General features: G+C 31.7%; 2 protein-coding genes across 2 annotated transcripts in view; both read right to left on the bottom strand.

Moving 5' to 3' along the window:
* The window catches only part of LOC130441591 (venom dipeptidyl peptidase 4-like), a 37,120-nt gene extending 27,161 nt beyond the window's left edge, over window positions 1–9,959 (bottom strand). Inside the window, exons 1-4 of the mRNA XM_056775332.1 lie at window positions 9,708–9,959; window positions 4,254–4,392; window positions 2,000–2,094; window positions 1,367–1,444 (exon numbers count right to left, since the gene is read on the bottom strand). Of these exons, the coding sequence (XP_056631310.1) occupies window positions 1,367–1,444; window positions 2,000–2,094; window positions 4,254–4,392; window positions 9,708–9,731 (336 nt within the window). The 5' untranslated portion in view covers window positions 9,732–9,959. The remainder of the gene's footprint in view (window positions 1–1,366; window positions 1,445–1,999; window positions 2,095–4,253; window positions 4,393–9,707) is intronic.
* A 4,400-nt stretch (window positions 9,960–14,359) lies between these two features.
* The window catches only part of LOC130441756 (gustatory receptor for sugar taste 64e-like), a 42,807-nt gene continuing 37,373 nt past the window's right edge, over window positions 14,360–19,793 (bottom strand). Inside the window, exons 5-9 of the mRNA XM_056775542.1 lie at window positions 19,617–19,739; window positions 19,112–19,266; window positions 18,039–18,201; window positions 14,478–14,567; window positions 14,360–14,425 (exon numbers count right to left, since the gene is read on the bottom strand). Of these exons, the coding sequence (XP_056631520.1) occupies window positions 14,360–14,425; window positions 14,478–14,567; window positions 18,039–18,201; window positions 19,112–19,266; window positions 19,617–19,739 (597 nt within the window). The remainder of the gene's footprint in view (window positions 14,426–14,477; window positions 14,568–18,038; window positions 18,202–19,111; window positions 19,267–19,616; window positions 19,740–19,793) is intronic.

Below are 19,793 nucleotides of genomic sequence, written 5' to 3'. Positions count from 1 at the left end.
GAATAAGAAAAAAAATGATTCAGAATTTTCAATCTTTTAAAGAAGTCCCTGCAGTGAGCCCTGCTATTTTGTCAGAGTAAATATTTAGCAGCTCCCTTTGGAATGTTTGAAGATTAAATCAAATTAAATCGCACCACACGTACTCCAGAAGGCATATCATAGATGCGACTCAATAAGGGCACAATAAATTGTTGAGGAAGTGGATAAGTTCAGTCCTTTAAAAACTGATCTGATCTGAAATATAGTAGCCATTGGCAAATCCCAGCTGAAGATTCAAGAAAACGATGTATGCTGGTTTCAAAAGATGCAATAAAAAAAATGTTAAATTACAATTATGCAACATATATTTTATACGCTCCACTATTTTACTACCATAAAATACTGTTGGGACACATACGACCCACTCACCAATACTATTGGGACAATATATCCCAAAATTATTATTTTGGAATAATCAATAAATAATATGATCATTTATTTAAATATTTTGTTCCTGTGAAACTGAGTTAGCAATTAATATTTAGTGCTATAAATGTTACATGAATGATTTAAATAAAAAAATTGATTTGGCAGATTTAAAACGAAATCAAATCTATTTATTCTAGATTCTAAATTTGAATGTTTGCAGTTTATTGTGAAGGTATTATTATGTGAGGCTCCATAACATTATTCAATAAAATATCATTTCTTTATATTTTTTTATGTTACTTCTTACAATACATTTATTTGTAGCTCAGATACTGGCCTACACAAACTTTCTACGTCACAATAATGCGGCGTTTTGACTCATACATTATCTCGTTACTCATTTGAATGAAATCAAGATGTGCAGATGCATTCTTCGTTTTCTAAAGTTTGTATATTCACTTAGAAACGATTTTTGTTAAATTTTTCATAGTTTCAAAATAGAAATTTCATAAGGTTTAAATTGATTTCATTTATTTGGAATCAACAGCAAATAATTTGTTGTGGATTAATTTGGCAAGCCACATAAGACTACACTACCAAATGGTACGCACTCAGTAGGAAACTTCTGGAAGCTCCCATCACTGCCTTGGAATTCCTCCAACCGAAGTTATAGCTTTTTCAAATTGATTAATGAAGCTCCTGATGTTTGTGTATATAAAACTAAAACAAGAGCCCCAATAAAACATTAGTAACTTTGTTTAACAATTTCATGATAGCTACGAAGATCTATCGAATTTATTAATATTTATGTGTATAGGTTTAAGTATAATAAAATTTCCAAAAGATTTCAATAGGAATATCACACAAATAAATTTTGAAATGTCACACTATCAGAATCTCAGTTGAAACATGCTTTACATCAATTTTTAATTTCAAATTTCATAATTAAAATACTTACTTCTGAAACGTTGTAGCTCAACAAAACATATGCTAGATCTGATGATATGGAAGTTATAGTAGAGCCCGGATATTTATCCTAAAAAAATATAATTACTTCTCAAATGACAGTGAACGAAATCTCCAAACATTACAGATTAACTTTTCGAAAAAAATATATATTAAACGATCTCAAAAAATAGATCTACATTGGTTCCAAATTAGATTATGGAATCTTCATTCACATGACTGTAATCAAATTTGATTTAAAAACTCTTAATTCTGTTCCCAATACAGCTCTAAGAATTTGCCTTGGAGCTTTTAAATCCAGCCCATCTGAAAGCATCTATTGTGAATCCACTTCCTCTATGGTTGAGACAACAACTACTTCTCATGTCATATTCCGAAAAAGGTGCCGTAGTTATAGTTAATAATTTTATCATAACCGTGTCAATGATCTTAGTTGTCGAGACATGTGAGTAAAATAAAAAAAATAGATCTAATTAATACTGAGCAGAGTTCGACTTGAAAATGGAATGAGCAGAAGAAGCGGTATGCTAGAGTGACTTTTGGATGTTTTTGAATACTATTATGGCAATGTCGAGCAACTCACGGAGAGTGAATGAAGAAGTATTTAAAACAGATTCATACTTACTAATATTTCTCTTCCTAAGAATAGCGATATGTGTTTTTTTGCGAAATCATAAAGCAAGATATCTTGCCTTGTATTAGGGAAGGTGAATGCTGTATCTAAAATAAAGTATCAATGTTAGTAATTTCAACAATTTCATGTAAACAAATGTAATTATAATCCACATACTTCAATAGTATCGATACACATTCGAAACCTTATTTTTTCATTAATCGTATGACCTCTTATTTTCCTTTCACTAATGAACTCATTCTCATATTTTAAAGTCTCATCAAATTATTATATCATAAGTTATCTTGATCTCTCCAGTTCTTATTATGATTATTTCAATAATATATTCTATGTATAATTTTGTACAAGAAATTCTAATCAAAATATATCTCTTGAATCGCTCAGATTAACAGCGTCAGAATCTGAGAAAGGATGTAAATTTGACAATCTCCTTCCTAGCATATGCGATATATGTTGGATGGAATTTGAATCTGGTGACTGATATGGCCACGGCAAAACAGTAATTCCATCTTCATGGTCAGACTCCATAGTTGGATGTTCAAAATATGGACTTGCGTTATCTTGGTGGAAAATAACTTTTGTACTGCCTTTTAGATAAAGGAATAATAGTTATTGGTTTGTAGAGCATCATCAGAATAATCATATTATGAAACTGATTGGAATTAAGACAAGTGGTTATCAGCTGCAGAAAGCAATAGCCCTTCAAACCGTTAATAAGCTACCAAAGCCTATAACCAAACTGTTGCATTGTTAAAATTAACAACTTCAAAGGATTTGATAAAACTGTTGGTCTGTCATTCTGATGTAGGAAGTGATATAAAAATCGACAATTGTGTAGTCTTCAATAAAACCAAAAATAACAAATACTCCTCGAATATTCCTTTAGTGGTTTCTTGATTCGATATGAATCTTGATACTTATGATAGTGGGCGCAAAATTCGTCAAGAACCACGTTTGGTAGGTGCTTCTTCATGACAAGTAAGTTGAACATTGAAAGTTACTGCCATTTATAAACTAGAGGCTTTCAATATGTGACTGTTTCCTTAAGATACATTGGATGGCTGGGCTGGGCAAATGAAGAAATCCTAATATGCGTCGACAATCAACGTGAGCTGTATTTTTAAAATTGACAGAAATAAGCAAATTAAAAGAAAAAGTTTTCCAGAATGTTGGGGAAATGTTATCCCCCAATCACACCCTTTAAATAGTTATGCCGGATCCTTCTGGCTGGAAAAAAATGATAAGCCGATTTTTGTTTCATTAATTCACAAAATTTTCGGCCAAATAAATCGACGCTTACTGAGTGCATTTTGTTCCACTAATTAATAGCTGTCGATTTATATAAAAATTTTGCAATTCCGCGATCACGGGTCTTTTGAAATTGCCGGCTCCAGGACTATTATAATTGTTTGTATTTTTTGAATGTCTATTTAAGAAGCTTTCAAATAAGATGTAATATATTGTAAACAAAGTATGGTTATGTGTAAGTTAAAAAATAAAAAACGAGTTTTAAATGATTAATTACCTATCAGTTTCGTATTTTTTATTAATTAGTTTCAAAGTAGTTTATTTGTTAACAAGTACTATAAGCAATAGTAAATTTAAACTAAAGAATAATTGAAACTAAAAAATAGTTCAATGAAAAATTTCTTGTGCCAAAATGTTTATCATGTATAAATTTTTTCATGTACCAAAATTTACTTATTTCGAACATAGCTCTGCTATTAATGTGTGTGAAAGCAATGACGATTTTTGTTTACATCAAACATTTTCAGACTATACTGCATTTTTTTAGTCCTGTAAGCTTGTTAACCTAGAAATGTTTCAGAAACACTCAGCTCATCCACGAATTTTCATCAAGTTTTAGAAGAAAAACGTTACTTTCAATTCCGGATTTTGTCCATTTTGTCATGGGGGAGGGACTAAACTTTTCCCCGGGCCACCAAAGTCTCTCGACGGCCGTAGACTACAATCATTGATACACACCACAAAAAATAGCTAAAGAATTGAAAATGTTAACGTGTTACGTTAGTGGATTTGCATTAGAAGAAAAAGAAGAGATTGCTTATTAGCTTTTATACTTTGTATCTTGTATATAATCTGATAATAAAAATGAAATTCAAATTATGAAGTTCGCCAAGGAAATAGTCTAAATTTTTTGTCCAAGTTAATAACGGCATTGTAATTGACCACACAATTATAAGCCATACATATGTTGAGAAAATATTTTCAATTATTTACTGACCTGATATCCACGATCCATTCCAATATTTGGCTCCGAATACACCATTTAATATATCATCTAACTCAAACGGTGTCTGTTCAGCTTCCTTTAAATGTCTCTGTTGGGATACTACCACCAACGAACAGATGATAAAAATTATCTTAAAGAAAATATTAATAATAAGCAACATCTCAATTCTATGTATAAATAAATTTAATGAAACATCTACAAATACTCTTCAATTCTTATATCATTTTCGAACAAGAATTTTCTTTACTAAAAATCTAGGTTTTTTGCTATTTTTCGATTATTTGCATAATTCCTTCGGTATAGAACTTGCTAATAAAACAACTTAGAGACATGATTATTGACGTGTTCCCAATTTTTTCCATCGAGAACGTTTTGCTAAGATCGGTGCAATATCCGTCTCTAGGATCGACGAAATCTTCCCAATTAAATTTACTTTTGGCAAGTCATTATAGATTTGTAGACTACCGCTGTCCTGGTGGAACACAATACCCGCTCTATTTCCAGCTCTACGTAGTTTCATCACGTTTCTACTACATTGTGTTCAAAGTTCACATATTTTATCCATTATGTCTATTATTCTCGTGAAAAATGCTCCGAATAATGGAATTCATCATATTACCCAGTTTAATTGTTTATCTAGCCTAATGAAAATGATTCCAAACTGTTTCGTGTTGATATATCTCGATCAGCAAAATGTTTGCCACCTCAAAGTCTATTTGTGAAGTATGCTTAAGTTGGCGCTATCGGAAAATACTTTTAATAGAGGGTATTTCATAACTAATTTCGTTTTCCAAGGTTCAATGTTTTCAACTTAACGTTTAGCAAGTCTCTACAGACTTTGGTAAAACCTTTTTTTGAACTTAGATGCAAAAAATTTTTGCACTACAATTTCAACCTATCATTTGAATTCAATAATTTCGCCATTGATCTGAATGAATAGTAATCTGACGGTGCAAGGTCCGGACTAGATGTAGTAGAAATTCAATACCACCAAGCTCTTCAATCTTATTTTTATTGTTATATAACTCTCATAGTATGTGGTTTAAAAGTGTCTTGTTGTAAGAGAACCCGCTTTTAGTTAACTAAACCTGGAGAAAATCTCATATATTTGCATCAGCTATCCACTATATACCGTTTTTTTCATATCTCGACAATTTGGAATAATATCTAAGTACACTTAACCTTCATAATTCCACTAGACTCCGACGCTCAAATTCACCTCTCTCTACGATGGGTTCTGGCAATTGTCTTTTGTCGAATCACTGATTTGTCATGATTGGTTTCTTTCGATAAATTTTTTTTCATCTAAGTTTACAAAACTGTACTCATTTTGATTGAATGATTAATGATTAATTCGTATGGCACTATTTGACAACTTTTATAGATCTTACGTAATTTTAAATGAGCATGTATGGGATCTATCTAGAAGGCTTAATGACAATCTCTTATAACCTAAATACCCTACGCAGGTGACGATCTAAACGCGGCAAATCTCCTCTATTAAAATAATTGAATTAACCCTATGCAGCTCGTTCATTAACTGTGCCCTTTTTCCCTTCAATTTCACATATTTTCCTTTCTGCCAAGATGGCCTTAAACTTTTCTTTCTAATAATTTCTTAACAATACTGAACTTTATATTTATCGCATTCAATACTATTTATTAAGTATAAAAAGAATTATTTAAAGAAAGTAAAGCAATTGTACTAGAAAGTAAAGCAATTGTACTATTCACATATATGTGATACTTCTATATGGACTGGACAGTTTCTATAAGTGGAAGATGTTCCGGCTAAGGAAGACAGAATGGCAACGATTTCTCTATACTCCGAGGTTCCAGCTTGGTTCTACGCATTTTCAAGCATGCGCAGTATAGCTAAAGTGTCTCAAGCGAGAGAGCAACGTATCAATCTCAAATTTCTCGTTAAATTGAAAAAAACTCCGACTAAGTGCTATAAATTGTTGCAAGAGGCGTATGTGGTCACTCCTCTATCTCGTGCGCGTATTTTTGAATGGTGTAAGCGTTTTAGTGAGCGCCGAGAGAGCACTGAAGATGACCATCGGAAACTGTGTCTAAAATCAACCAAAGTCTGTGCAAAGTTGGTGCCAAAGAATCTAACTCCAGATCAAAGTCTCTAGCGTCAACGGGTCTTCAGAGGTTAGAAAGGTTAGAAAAATATCTGCATTGAAAGGGACCCGATTTGAGTCGATGGAAGCGGTAAAGCAAAAAAGACAGAGCTCCTAAAGGTTCTCACCAAAGAAGACTTCCAGCACTGCTTCGATCAATGGAAAAAACGTATGGAAAGGTTTGTGGCGAGGGGAGGGGAGTGTATTGAAGGTAATAAATGTAGAATAAATTTTCTAATAACCAGTCTCGTTATTTAATAGCCAGACCATGTATTCATGTAATTAGAGACTACTCTTAACAAGTTAAGAAATGTTTGAATCGAGTACCCTCTGTGAAATACTTATGCTGATAACAATTAATAATAAGAATCGATAGTGATTTTTCTACATCAATCATAACATAATAGAAATTAGCTTTCTTTTGGTACTTTACATCTTCTTGAATATTGAGAATATTCAACAATTCCGAAAGGCAGTACATTAAAGTATCATGAAAATAGAACATTGCAAAATAAGTAAAAATCTAGCCACTAATGAAAAAAGTTTGATTCATATGCGTAAAATATTTTTTGGTATTTCATGGAATAGGTCGTATACTATTTTTCTGTTTTATTCAATTAACAACGTGCTTAGAAATCATTAATTGTTGTATTGTTTCTGTGGTATAGTAGTACAAAAAACTAAATAATTATAATCTATTTATAATAATTCACTAACAATTTCTGCGATTATTTCACTAATTTGTTCTATTCACTACGACTATTCATGTAAAACAAACTAACTGCGTTTATACAAATCATTTATATACCTAAATAAAATTCTAAACAGTTCTAGAACAAAAAGAAATAAATAGACTTTCCTACAAACTATTAGAAGAAATACTGTAGATGATCTGCCTGTTACTAAAAAAATTATATACAAATAAACATCAAACGAGTTCTGCCATTTATAACAAATTTTTATAGTAGCTGGACAAGGCTGGCCTAGGGATCCAATTTGCGAACTTGATCGTAACAGTATCATGCTCAACATTTCATTTTATTGAAGCCACCAATCAAAGAAGAAATATACATCAAATAAATAGTCGTTTATACTATGCTTCTCTGTATTTGATTAGAACTGAATTACGTATTGTCAGATTTTTTTGCAACACTGAAGCACATTCCAAGTTTCTTGTACTAAAACTCACAATAGAATATAATGTGAATTTTTTATACTTTTTATTCATAAATTGGAAGTATATTTGTTCAATTCCGTGGCAACCAAATATGTTCTTACTATTTTTAAGATGTATATAATTCCATAAATACCCCGAGTAACGTCTTCTTTATATATATATATATATATATATATATATATATTTTTGGAGAGTAATAAAACAGTTGCCATGACATCAACGGTCTAGTCGTTTTATTGTTGCTCCTTTTGATTGATGTATAAAAATGTAACGACTTCGTTTTTCGCGAATTATTGTTATATGTGTCATGCTTCATGTTTTTTTCGAATGATACCTCCATTAGAAATTTGGGAAAATGTGAAATTCGAATTATACCTTTGTTAACAAGCAGCAGAAATGTCGAGATAAAATTATATATATTATGTCACTGGATTTATCTAACCTCTTTGAATATCTACTACTTAATCTCTATCGTTATTCATTCGAATTTAGACTGTCAAATTCAAGATTTGTTATCGCTTATCGATGATCCCGATTAAAATATCATTGTCTATTTAACCCTGAAATGAAGGAGATAAAAAAAATTAACTGAAACTTTAGGTTCAGTTCGAACAAGTCAAAACAGGTACAAATACGAGTACTTATGATTAACACAAGAAAAAGTGTTTTTCCTTTAATCACAATAATACTTGACCAAAGCAAAACTTGAGTTTTCAAAGGATACAATATTTGTACTAAATATGCACAGGAAATCTATCAAAAAAGTCAGAAAATCTGATTTTGTTGAACCGAGCCAGAAAATTATTGTAATAGTCCGGTAAAAGCTTTTACCTAAAAATAAACCGGAAAGTACTAATTTCTAGCCCCTTTTAAAAAAAATATTGTACGTAATACGTCCCGAAAGGGATCTTTTACTGGACTCGCAGGCTTGCAATTTACCCATTCATCCAGTAAAAAACCACTTTTGGGACTTGTTACGTAAACTACTATTAAGTGAATGCTCGTGTGAAATTAAGACTTTAAATGGTGTTGACTGAAATTGAATTTTTTTCTAAAATTTCAGTAATGCTAGAAATTCGAAAATCTGTAATTTTCTTGCCCTCGCAAAGAACTATGTACGAATATTTTTTAAAATTCCTGCTACATTATACGGGGGTAAAATTAGCAGCCGTTTCTTTTAAACATTTATGATGAACGTATTACATTTTAAATCTTTACTGTTTTCCTCTCAATTTATTGAAAAAATTATAAATTAAGGTATTTATTTTTTTTCTGCATGTAATAGTTTCGGGAAAAATATTTAACAATAAAAAATATTTTTAAATAAAACAAGAAATTTAAGTTTTAATTTCATTTCATATAACTTGATCTTGAGAAAAAGTTGCTTAATTCACCCCGTATAATGTAACAGGAACATTGAAAAATGACCCGTGGTTAGTCCTTTTTGATTGCACGAAAACTACAAAATTTCAAGTTTCTAGTTTCACTGAAATTTCAGAAAAAAACGCAATTTTAGTCACCAGCTTTTAAGCGTGAAATCTCGGAAAGGGATGCGCTGAGGAGTAAATTTTTTAATAGGAAGTGCCCATCTTAATTTCATGCGAACAATCACTTCCTGAATTTTGTCGCATGAATTTAGAAACATCCCGTATTTCATCATATTTCTAATGTGTGAATTATTGCATTACTGCTGTATCAAAAATTTCAATTGAAAATATAAATAAATTCAAATAAAAAAACAATGAAATGGATTTTCTTGTGGTCGCATCCTATATAATAGCAACAATAAAAAAACTACTGGGTTATTAAGATCTTTAAAGCATAATTCACACCGCCTATCACTAAAAAAATCAGTTTGACCGGTGAAACCATTCAACCATTAGATTTTAATGAATTTTAATGAATTTAAATATCCAGATATTGAAGAAGTAAAAATTCAAAATCAAGATCATTTATTCATATATATGAATAGTTTTAATGGAATTGAATTTTTTCTTTTAATTACTTACTTTCATCATAACATCAGAGCACTATTATACTACCAAATAAATCGTTCGTGATTTTTTTCCAAAGAAACCAGTTTGCAAAATATTTTATAATAACCCGATCAATTAATAATATATTTAAATGTAAAATGCTTACCTTCATTTTGTCTGACCGTGACATCAGAAAAGTTTTATATAAAGATGAATAAGATTATGGATAATCTATTCAAGACATCATCTATTGTAGGGATAGCATATGAATGAGTGATTTATGGAAAAATTAATTTCAATGTTTTATAGATATTTATTCATATCAATATACGAGTAAAGTGGATAAGATACAAAGTATTTGCTTATTTACACCACTTCACTGATACGACTTTGAACGGTCAAAATAAATATAATAGATAAAACAGAAAACTTCTATATGCAACATTCAGTTATCTCAAAAAACAATTGCAAACATTATTTCGAAATTGTTAGTCCAGTAAAAGATTTATTTTACCTAGTTGTTTTCAAATTGGATTCAAAGGAAGCAAATTTGTTTTCATCGAATTAATTCTATTTATCTTTTATTTCTTATAATCTTTCTTCTTCTCTGAAAGAATATAAATCTATATACAAATTAGAAAGGGAATGGTAAAACCTTTCCTATATTTAACAATATTTGTAGGATTTTCAGTTAGATCCAAACGGTTAAGATATTTTGTGAAGCTACACAAAAGTCTAAAATGCACAATCAAAAAGACCATTGAGAAAAATAAAGATACTACTACTGAAATGTTAATGCGGAAAGTGTTTTATCAATAATAAAGGCTTTATATACAAGGAACACGGTCTATTCTAAGAAGAAAGATTTTGCTTAACATATTCTGTGAATTAGTAAGTTCCGTTTGGTTATATAAAAAAAGTGGAAACAGATACGGTTTGTTTTATAAACCATGTGATAACATATTCTTTCAGCTCGTAATCATCGTTGACCACCAATGAAAGATTTTAGGTGTCTTCTTTATACGACGCCGTCTCCTTACAGAGGTTGGCGATCCAAATGGCTAGTTCATTATATGTCCTAGGTATTGCAACTTTCTCTCCTTGATTGTCGTAAAAAGTTCTTTATGTTTACCCATTTGCTGTAGGACCTCTATGTTTGTCTTATGTTCTGTCCAAGATATCCGCAGCATTCGCCTGTAGTCGTACATTTCGGACGCATCAATTTTCTTCTCTGTGGCCGCTTCCATATTCCAACTCTCGCATCCATACATAAGAACAGGAAAAATGTAACAGTGAAGCATTCTGGTTCGGAGGCTGAGGTTGCGGTTTGCCAGAAGTGTTCCCATGCTGTTCAGAATTTTCCGCGTTTGCTCAATTCTTGATCTGATTTCAAGTGTAACGAAGATTGTTAATCTGAATACTGCTTCAAAGTAGAGGCTAAACAGTAGGGGAGACAATACACATCCTTGTCGACGCCTCTTCTTATTGCCATATCTTCTGATGTGGACCATTCGATTTCGACTGTTGCTATCTGGTACCAGTCTGGTTATGATCTTTAGATCTTGTGCGTCAATCCCGATTGATTCTAGGGTGTTTTGGTGTAACACACAGTCAAAAGCTTTTTTATAGTCAATAAAGCATGCAAATACATCAGCATTCATGTCTCTACATCTCTGAATCAGCACATTCAAGGAGAAAAGAGCTTCCCGAGTTCCCATTTCGTTTCTAAAGCCAAAATGCGAACGATCAACCAGGCCCTCATTTTTTGTATATACATGTATGGATGATCCGTAAGAATATATTCAAGGCGTGGGACATCAAACTAATTATGTGGTGTTCGTCACATTGTAATGGTTGAGTGACAAAAGTGGATCTTACTCAGTCTGAGGATATTTTTCCGACTCTATCGAAAGAGATGAAAGTCGCTAGAAGTGAGATCAAGGGTGTTCGGAGGATATTCAAACACTTCCAAGTCAAATTCCTATAGGAGTTTTTTGTCAAGTTTGTTTTATGAGGTCGTGGAAAAGAAAAAAAAAATTTTGACACTAAATCACGGCGCTTGCTCTGTATTCTGTGGCTCAATTTCAAACATGTGTATTGATTGTTCGGCCTCGTGGTATAGTCACCGTAAAAATCAAAATCTAATAAGCCGATAATAGGACTTTTCGGAAACTAAGATCGGGATGTTCGGAAACTAACCCGAAACTGTGTGACCGTAAATCATTCATAACTGCTCAATAACAAATATAATAACTTCTAGAATGTATTACACAACTAAATAAATATCACGGAACAACTAACGCATCAAAAAGGAATAAAAATCAAAAAATCTTGTATATCACATATATTCACTGAAAATTGAACGTGACGTTCGGAAATTGTGATCTGAATCTCGTTCAGGGTTAGGACCCGCAAGCAGCTGATGGATGGTGTACCTGAACCTGAGTTATAGTTTCCGAAAAGTCCTAAAGACAATAATTTAATTTCTATTATCATTTGTTGTTCAGGGAACTTGACTACCATCTTTGAATCACAACAACTATTTTGTAGTGGACGTTGAAGAATACTTCTTGTCGGCACAGTGAATATAATCATATATATATTGATTTTATGTATAACAAATCACGTTCGCAATGTTACCAATAGATAGCGCGATGTATATTATTGAAAACAAGGTTATAAAAATTCATATTTGTGGAAGGAGTGAACAGACAAGATGCTCTTAAATGGAATATTATTGTAATTATTTAGTTACGGTCAAAAATCAAAACAAATTATATAATAATGAGCTAACAGTGAATATCTACTATATAATTCTAGTCCGTAGTGTTATAAAAAATGATAACATCTCTCATTCTTGCTGAATAATGTATATTTAAACATATTTGTTAGTTATTAAAATGCATTTCATGCTACAATACTTATTTTTGTCATTTTCGCATTCTCTTCCTTTTTTGCTTCGTTGTTTGTCTGTGAGTGAATCCGAAATCTAGGGACACATTTGGATTTGAATTTGGAGGTACATAAGCATTCAAATATAATTTTTCAACTTAAAACACGTTCTTAAAATGAATGTAAATATTCTTTGATATTCTATTTCGATGGTAAAAGCTCACTACAATATGATTTCTACGTGAAAATGAATATTTTTCGCCAAATAAATACTTTATCCTTATACATAATACTCCTATATGGACAGTTCTTATGGGAAAAAACGTCTCTACGTTACGGCGCCCACAATATTAATTTTCTCTCTCGTTCGAGACACGTTATCTATACTGCGCATGCTTCATGCGCGCAAAAGATGCTCAGTACTAACTGAAGCGCTCGGAGGAGAGAGAGAACGATACACCATTTGTTTCAATTAGTAAGGGTACCTTCTACTTGTAGAAACCATAAAGGTGTATTACATATACGACTTTATCCAATTCCGCCAAATGTAACACTTTAAGTCACTCCTTGACATGAGGAAACGTCACATTTTTCATAACCTCTATATATCAGTTATAGCTGTGCTCATTTCATTATTTAAACTCATAATCAACTCATTATTCTAATTCAATGGTATTTTAAGATTTATAAACCCTGTTGCTGCTTTATTTTCAGAATGTCTCTCCTGAGTATGCCAGGAGAGATACTGACAATCATCTAAAACAATGTCCTGTGTGTCCTTCAACATTAGGTTGACCAAGGTACTGAGCAATCTTTGCTGGTATTTTCCCAACGGTATCTATCTATGACCACTGGTTGCATGCCTTATTGTCCATTATAATATAGGACAAAAAATTTGTCGTGCTTTACAGCAGAAGGTCTGATATTTCTATACATTTTAAATAAGTCATCAAGATTGACACCAGAAATATTTCCTTAAAAAAGGTATAAACAATTTTATTGAATACGAAGTACATTGTATATCTGTAGTAAATCAGAACGATCATAAAATAAGGATGTACCCAAAATCTGCATTTCCCATGTTCTCCATGAAATTTATTTTGTTTTCTTTACCTTCTGCTTCTAAACAAAGTTTTTTCATGACTAAATCGCAGTTGCTGGACATCTCGCACACAATTTTAATTGAATCGAGGTTGACGAAAGTGGGAATATATCGAGCTGGAGCTCGGAAAGAGCTCGGAAGCATGTAGGACATATATACTCACCCTTTCCGATCCCGCACTGATTCGTTCTTTGGAGCAAAATCCGATCGAAGTTGGATCGGAGTGGTGTAGGCAGCGCGTAGCGAATGAACAGGTTAAAACTTGTCACGGGAAGGATCGCGCCGCAAGATTTCTGTTTATTACTTTTTCTTGAGAAAAACAGTTTATTTGTTGAAAAAAGTCATTCATAATAATAAAGCGAAAATGTATAGATACTGTAAACGGTACCCAAATAATTATTTATGTTACCTACACTTCATGCTATTCAACATTAAATTATTTTTATTTAACCTGGAATACCCTCTATATAGAAAGTTATTGCTGTTTATTATTTGTTCACAATGTCGAAATGATTAGTTTTACGAAATTCAGCTGATCTGAGACTGACATTTGATTGGTTTAAAGCCAAAAGTAACTAAATTTCTCCCTAGAATTGCAGCTTGCACGCAATAAAAATGGCAAAAAACCGATAATGTTGAAAGTGCGCGCTCTAGCATGAAACACTCAGCTGAACTTAATCTGCGCATGCTTTATATCAAGAAAATATTGCTTCTTGCAGTGCATTGTACGTTGTATTGAATCATGTCAAGAATAATAACAAGTAACACCTCGACGATAAGTTTTATTTAAATTTTTATTTGTACAAATCGAAAACCAGAAATAGTTAAGCTTGCGTCTCTGAATTAAACTGAATAAGCACAAGTTCGTAAGTAACGACAGCACCAGCGATCTAAAAAATTAATTCATTAGGGCTTATCAATAATTTACTTTATTAAACCTACACTCAATATTATACCTCGAGTTATTTTGAACATTTTGCATCCGGTTAAAGCCACGTTATCAAAACTTATTTGCATTAGTAGACGTTTTACCTAAAATACAGCACAAAAAAATTGATAAACTGATGCAGATTATCGATGTTTTTGAAAATGATATAATGACAATACCTACAGAAATCTTTTATAACAGCTGGGTAGTCTCAGCACCCAGGTCAGGCTTTAAAAATTTCTTCTGGTTGTTAAGATATTTCAGTACCTATGTATGAACCCCTAGACACAAAATTTGAATTTTTCATATATACTGATAAAACACAATTACTAAGTATTTCGAATGAATGTCATTATAAAATTAAACGTCATTATTGTAATAGCTGTTTGCAGTTTTTGATAAAAATTTCTTTGTCTTCATTTTGAATAAGCAAAGCAAATGAAAAAATTCAGAGAAGAAGAATGTAAAATTATATACCTTGATATAACATGGTATAACTTCCATGGCGTCATTAAAAAGGCCTAAAGACAGGTTCAATGCCCTGAAAGTACCAGTTCGAAAATCAGTTGCTTCCAAATAATTCCGTTATCGTCATGAACAAGCCAATTATTATTCACGTCAATTGAAGAAAAAGCCAACACAGACTGATATAAAAAATTATAATTGTAATAAATATATGATGGTAAATAATATTCCGATGCCAGATACCGGAGAGGAAATATACAAAGCATTTTTTAAGCCTATTCAAAGAATTAATCATTCCAAAAACATATATTGTGGACAAAACTAGATAAAAAATGGTAATATTGTTAAGGGGAGAGTATCAGCAATAGATGTAGTGCATGTAATGTCACAAAATTCTATGAAGATGTTTGTGGATGTTTAAAAGGCTTTTGGTAATGTCAACAGGAAAAGAATAGAGTAGAAAAACAGGTGATCTCCCCAAAACTTATTAAATTGGTAAATTTGACAACTCTATAAACAAAATCTTGTCAAAGGATGGGCAAACAAAGGTGATTCCAGTACAAGGAGGTGTTAGGATCTCTATCAAAAATCAGTACGCAGACAGTAGGACCTGGCGCTTATGGCAAAGGATAAGAAAAACAAATAGTGGAAGATTCCAAGTACTTGGATGTGATAGTAAGCAAGGCAAATAATAGAAGCAAAGAAGTGGCGGAGAGAATCAGAGGCAAGTAAAGCGTATTAGAAAAATGCAAGGTTTCCTTCGAATGAAGAGCTAAAATGAAGAGTTAAAAATATACATAATAGGAATTAGATCAATCATTACATGTGGAGCCGAAGCCGTGTGCCTCTTGGGGAAAGACGAGGAGGATCTTCAAATAATGGAGAGAAAGATCATAAAGAAGATTTTGAGACCTGTCAAAACCGATGGAGGATACATAAGAAGAGATCAAGAACGAGGTGAAAGATGGTGATAAAGTAACAGTGATAAAGATCTAAAGACTTGAATAGTTTGGACATATACAAAGAAGAGATCTGAGAGCCTTCAAACAGAAGGTAACAGAGTGGAAGCCATCCATAGAATGGTCAAGAGGTCGCCCAAAGCATGCCGGGAACAACAAGCAATATAAGATATTGCAGCAGTGGATCTGAGATTCACCACAAAAGATGAATCCACAAAACCCGAAAAGGTTGACTATCATCTGCAAGGGATATAATGCCAATGTATAGATGTAAATTTAATTAGATAAGTGACTGCCGACATACCTTGTGGTGTTCCACATGCAATTGACGTTGAAAATTTCCATATGAAACCTGCAGTACATTAATCATTAACTGCTTCAAACAATAATGACAATGATAACGAAATGGATGATTTTTACTGTTGCTAGTGGAGATGAAATGTAAATTTCTGTTCATATTTTTAAGTAAATCATCTCGTCCACTGATGTAGACCGTGAAGCAGCTCCTGTTCTATTATGCTAATAAAATCAATCGGCAGGTGCAAGGCTAAATTTCCCATTTACATTATGCTCTTTATATACGGTGGCAATTTTTTTATTTTGTTTTTTTAGTTTATTCACAGTTAAGACCGTTTTATAGAATCAATTTCTAAGGAGGCCTATTTACTTTTTTATGGCGAATTTGAGATTTCGAACATTCTGGACATGATTAAAGTGTATATAAACGAGTCACTACCAGCCGTGGTATGTTTAAATGAAAAAGTATGAATTAGATAAGAATAAGATAAAGAATTAGATAAAGAAGCCAACGAGCGATAACGGTCAAGACGCGCAAAGAAGAAGAAAAAGAATAACAGGTAACTTAATGATCATTATTTACGGTAAGCAGTTTTTAGAGGCTATATGTATAGTCTCTTAGTATGGCGGTTACTATTCCTAATATAGTTTTTTCGAATTTTTGTAAATATTCTGAAAATGAATGAGTTAATAATGGACTTGAATTATGTTAGAAATCATACAGTTTTTCTCCAAATACTTTTCCTGCTATATTTATAAAACAAAATTCGGGAGTAGATTATAAAGTTATTCTACTTATAAAACAATCTAAAGATTAGTTGGAGATTCACTATGAATAAAAAATAGAATCACATAATGAAGAATTTAGAGAAAAACTTTGTTAAGCCTATAAAGTGCAACATAATGCTTATTTTCATTAAAAATCAGAAATTTGGGTATCGCTAAAAATAAACAGTTAAGTATTTAAACTATTCAAGCAATCGAACCAAATTGTATCAACTTTTCATTTGATTTTTCTTATTAACAGAATATGTTTATGAACCTATAAACATGATATAATACGATATTCAGAAATTGAAATTCAGTATTTTTTCTATTTGAATAATATAAATTTGTGTTTATCTCCGACATACATATTTTTATCAGTTACTTGAAATAGGAAACTCTCAAATTTTAATCTTGAATCTTAATGTTCCAAAAATACACTTTATTATCATTTAGATTGGTTTATCATCATAATCATTTTTGAATGATGTTACCAAGTGTGCAGATTATAATTCTACCTAGGAACCGAACTTATTATATAGGCAACCATTCATTGCATTATAGAATCCTAGCAATCGATTAAACCTCTGCTTCACAATTATTTACCAGCCAATCAGACCTCTAAACTCTTAAAACAAAATTCCTCGTGAATGACCTTTTCATAATTTCTTCCATATAAAAGTTATATATACAAGACACCTTTTTTTCACCTAATCTGCACATATGTTCCTTGAAACGTTTGCGTGGTGAATTTTACCATAATTTATTGTTAATTCAGTGAAACGGTGGTGTTATGGGGATCCGACGCAACAATACGGCTGAATCGCCTACTATAAGTACTTGTACGCTATATTTAGCGAGAATTAGCCGTCTGTACGGTAACAAGAAATTCATTGAAAGTAAATTAGTTAATTCTAACTAACTAACTGATCCTCGGTCATCTTGCTACTACTCACAGCTCTGGGTCAGCTAATTTCAGCACTATACCACTGATTATAAGTAAAAAATGATGAGGGACTTGACCTTTTAACGGAGACATTTTCTCCTAAAAACCCCTTACCTTGCACAACGATTTGAAATAAGACTCACCTCTGTATTATAAGCATGCGATGGTACAGAATTAAGAATATTCATTGGTTCTAAACTTTCGTCATTAATCCAAGCCGCATATAAAGAGACGCTAACAATTCTAAATATTTGGTGAACAAAAGAAGTTATGAAGTAAATTCTGCCGACCAAACCAGAAACAGCCCTATAAATGAAAATTTCAGCTGTATGAACGCAAAATAAAATAAACGTATACAATTATATCAAATTCTTGTTTCTACAAATGCATGGAAAAAGAATTCATGATTTTACTTTTTTAGTTTTCTTAAGGAACTATTCTATTTCCCTGTTTTCTGAAATTGTTTCCGTATACATGTCTAATCGCCTCCATTCACACCACAGACCGGATTATCCTTGTGGCTCTCCTAAACTCCATAACGATCACTCCTGATTAACCAATTTCATTGTTTTCTTATATTCTCAAGATGAAGATTTGTTTTAGTTGAATGGGGTATATTTGATGTGAGATTTAGCTTCTTTCATAAAGATTCGATGATACGAAGATAGGTACTTAATTTTGAGATACGGCAACGCTGATATGAATATGTGAATCATTAAGTTTGACATTTTTAATAGTGTACGTACTCATCTAACGGACACTAGGAATCTTATTGCAATTTTTATACCTAAATCTCGTTTTTGATGATATTATCTATCAAATTACAACTTTTTCTTTGTCTATTACAACAAACTGCATCTTGAATCTGTTAATGTTCATGATATGAACGGCAATTGAAATATATATATATATATATATATATATATATATATATATATATATATATATATATATATTGAGAGATATCATCGTAAAATGATTAAATTTAAAGTACTCTAAGCTGTGCTTGCAAGCGGCGTTGACAGCTTCTGCTGAATTTATTAGACAACCTCGGCGTCGATAAATTTTGATAAGGGACATGAAATAACGGAATGCAATAGAAGGAACGGTGGGAAGTACAGGCTGATCAACTATCGTTAGATGTATTTTCCATGTTTTTCCTTTGAATTAGTTGATTTTGTCCTATAGCTTGATATATTATCTAACTTGTACTTACTCCAAACTTTCATAAAGTTGAATTAGCAGAAAAAAAGAATTGATCGAATAGGAGAGTAAAATAATATATGAAATATTTTCGTCCAACTCTTTACATAAAGTACTCAATCGATCATAATCTTCTCGAATTTCAATCCAAAACTCTTCACTTTCAAACTGAAACTAAAAAGTACACACTTTTAATATTTTTTTTTAATGAAGAAACTTAATAACAGCTCTTAGTTATTATAGTTTGGAATATGGATAATTAAAAACTTGAAGTTACTTTTTCAAACCTTAGTAACAGAGAAGTTGTTATCATGTATCCATTATTAACGCTTGATGATGCGTGAATATCTTGATAACTAACATATTTTCTTCAATAAAATGACTGAACGTTTTTCTAGGTAACGCCAGTTAATATATGTTAGCATTTTATTCACCCGAACATTTTTACAGTATTTGGGGACGTGCAATTTTAAGACTGATGATCCATGAATATTCAAATATTAAAAGTAAATCATTACCTTCGAAACATTTTTTTCCAATCTTTGAGTGACTTGTTTGAAACGTAGAGCCAATGATATGCTTAATAAAATGATAAATAAATCATTGAATGTTGATGTTAGTGTACTGTGCGTATTCAGTACCTAAAAATGAATTAAAAATAAATAAAACACATCTCAATCAATAAGGATCCTAGT

The sequence above is a fragment of the Diorhabda sublineata genome, chromosome 3, assembly GCF_026230105.1.
Source record: "Diorhabda sublineata isolate icDioSubl1.1 chromosome 3, icDioSubl1.1, whole genome shotgun sequence".
In the NCBI taxonomy this organism is placed as follows: Eukaryota; Metazoa; Arthropoda; class Insecta; order Coleoptera; family Chrysomelidae; genus Diorhabda; species Diorhabda sublineata.
The sequence above is the reverse complement of the archived record's forward strand: the minus strand, read 5'-3'. Positions and strand labels throughout refer to the sequence as shown.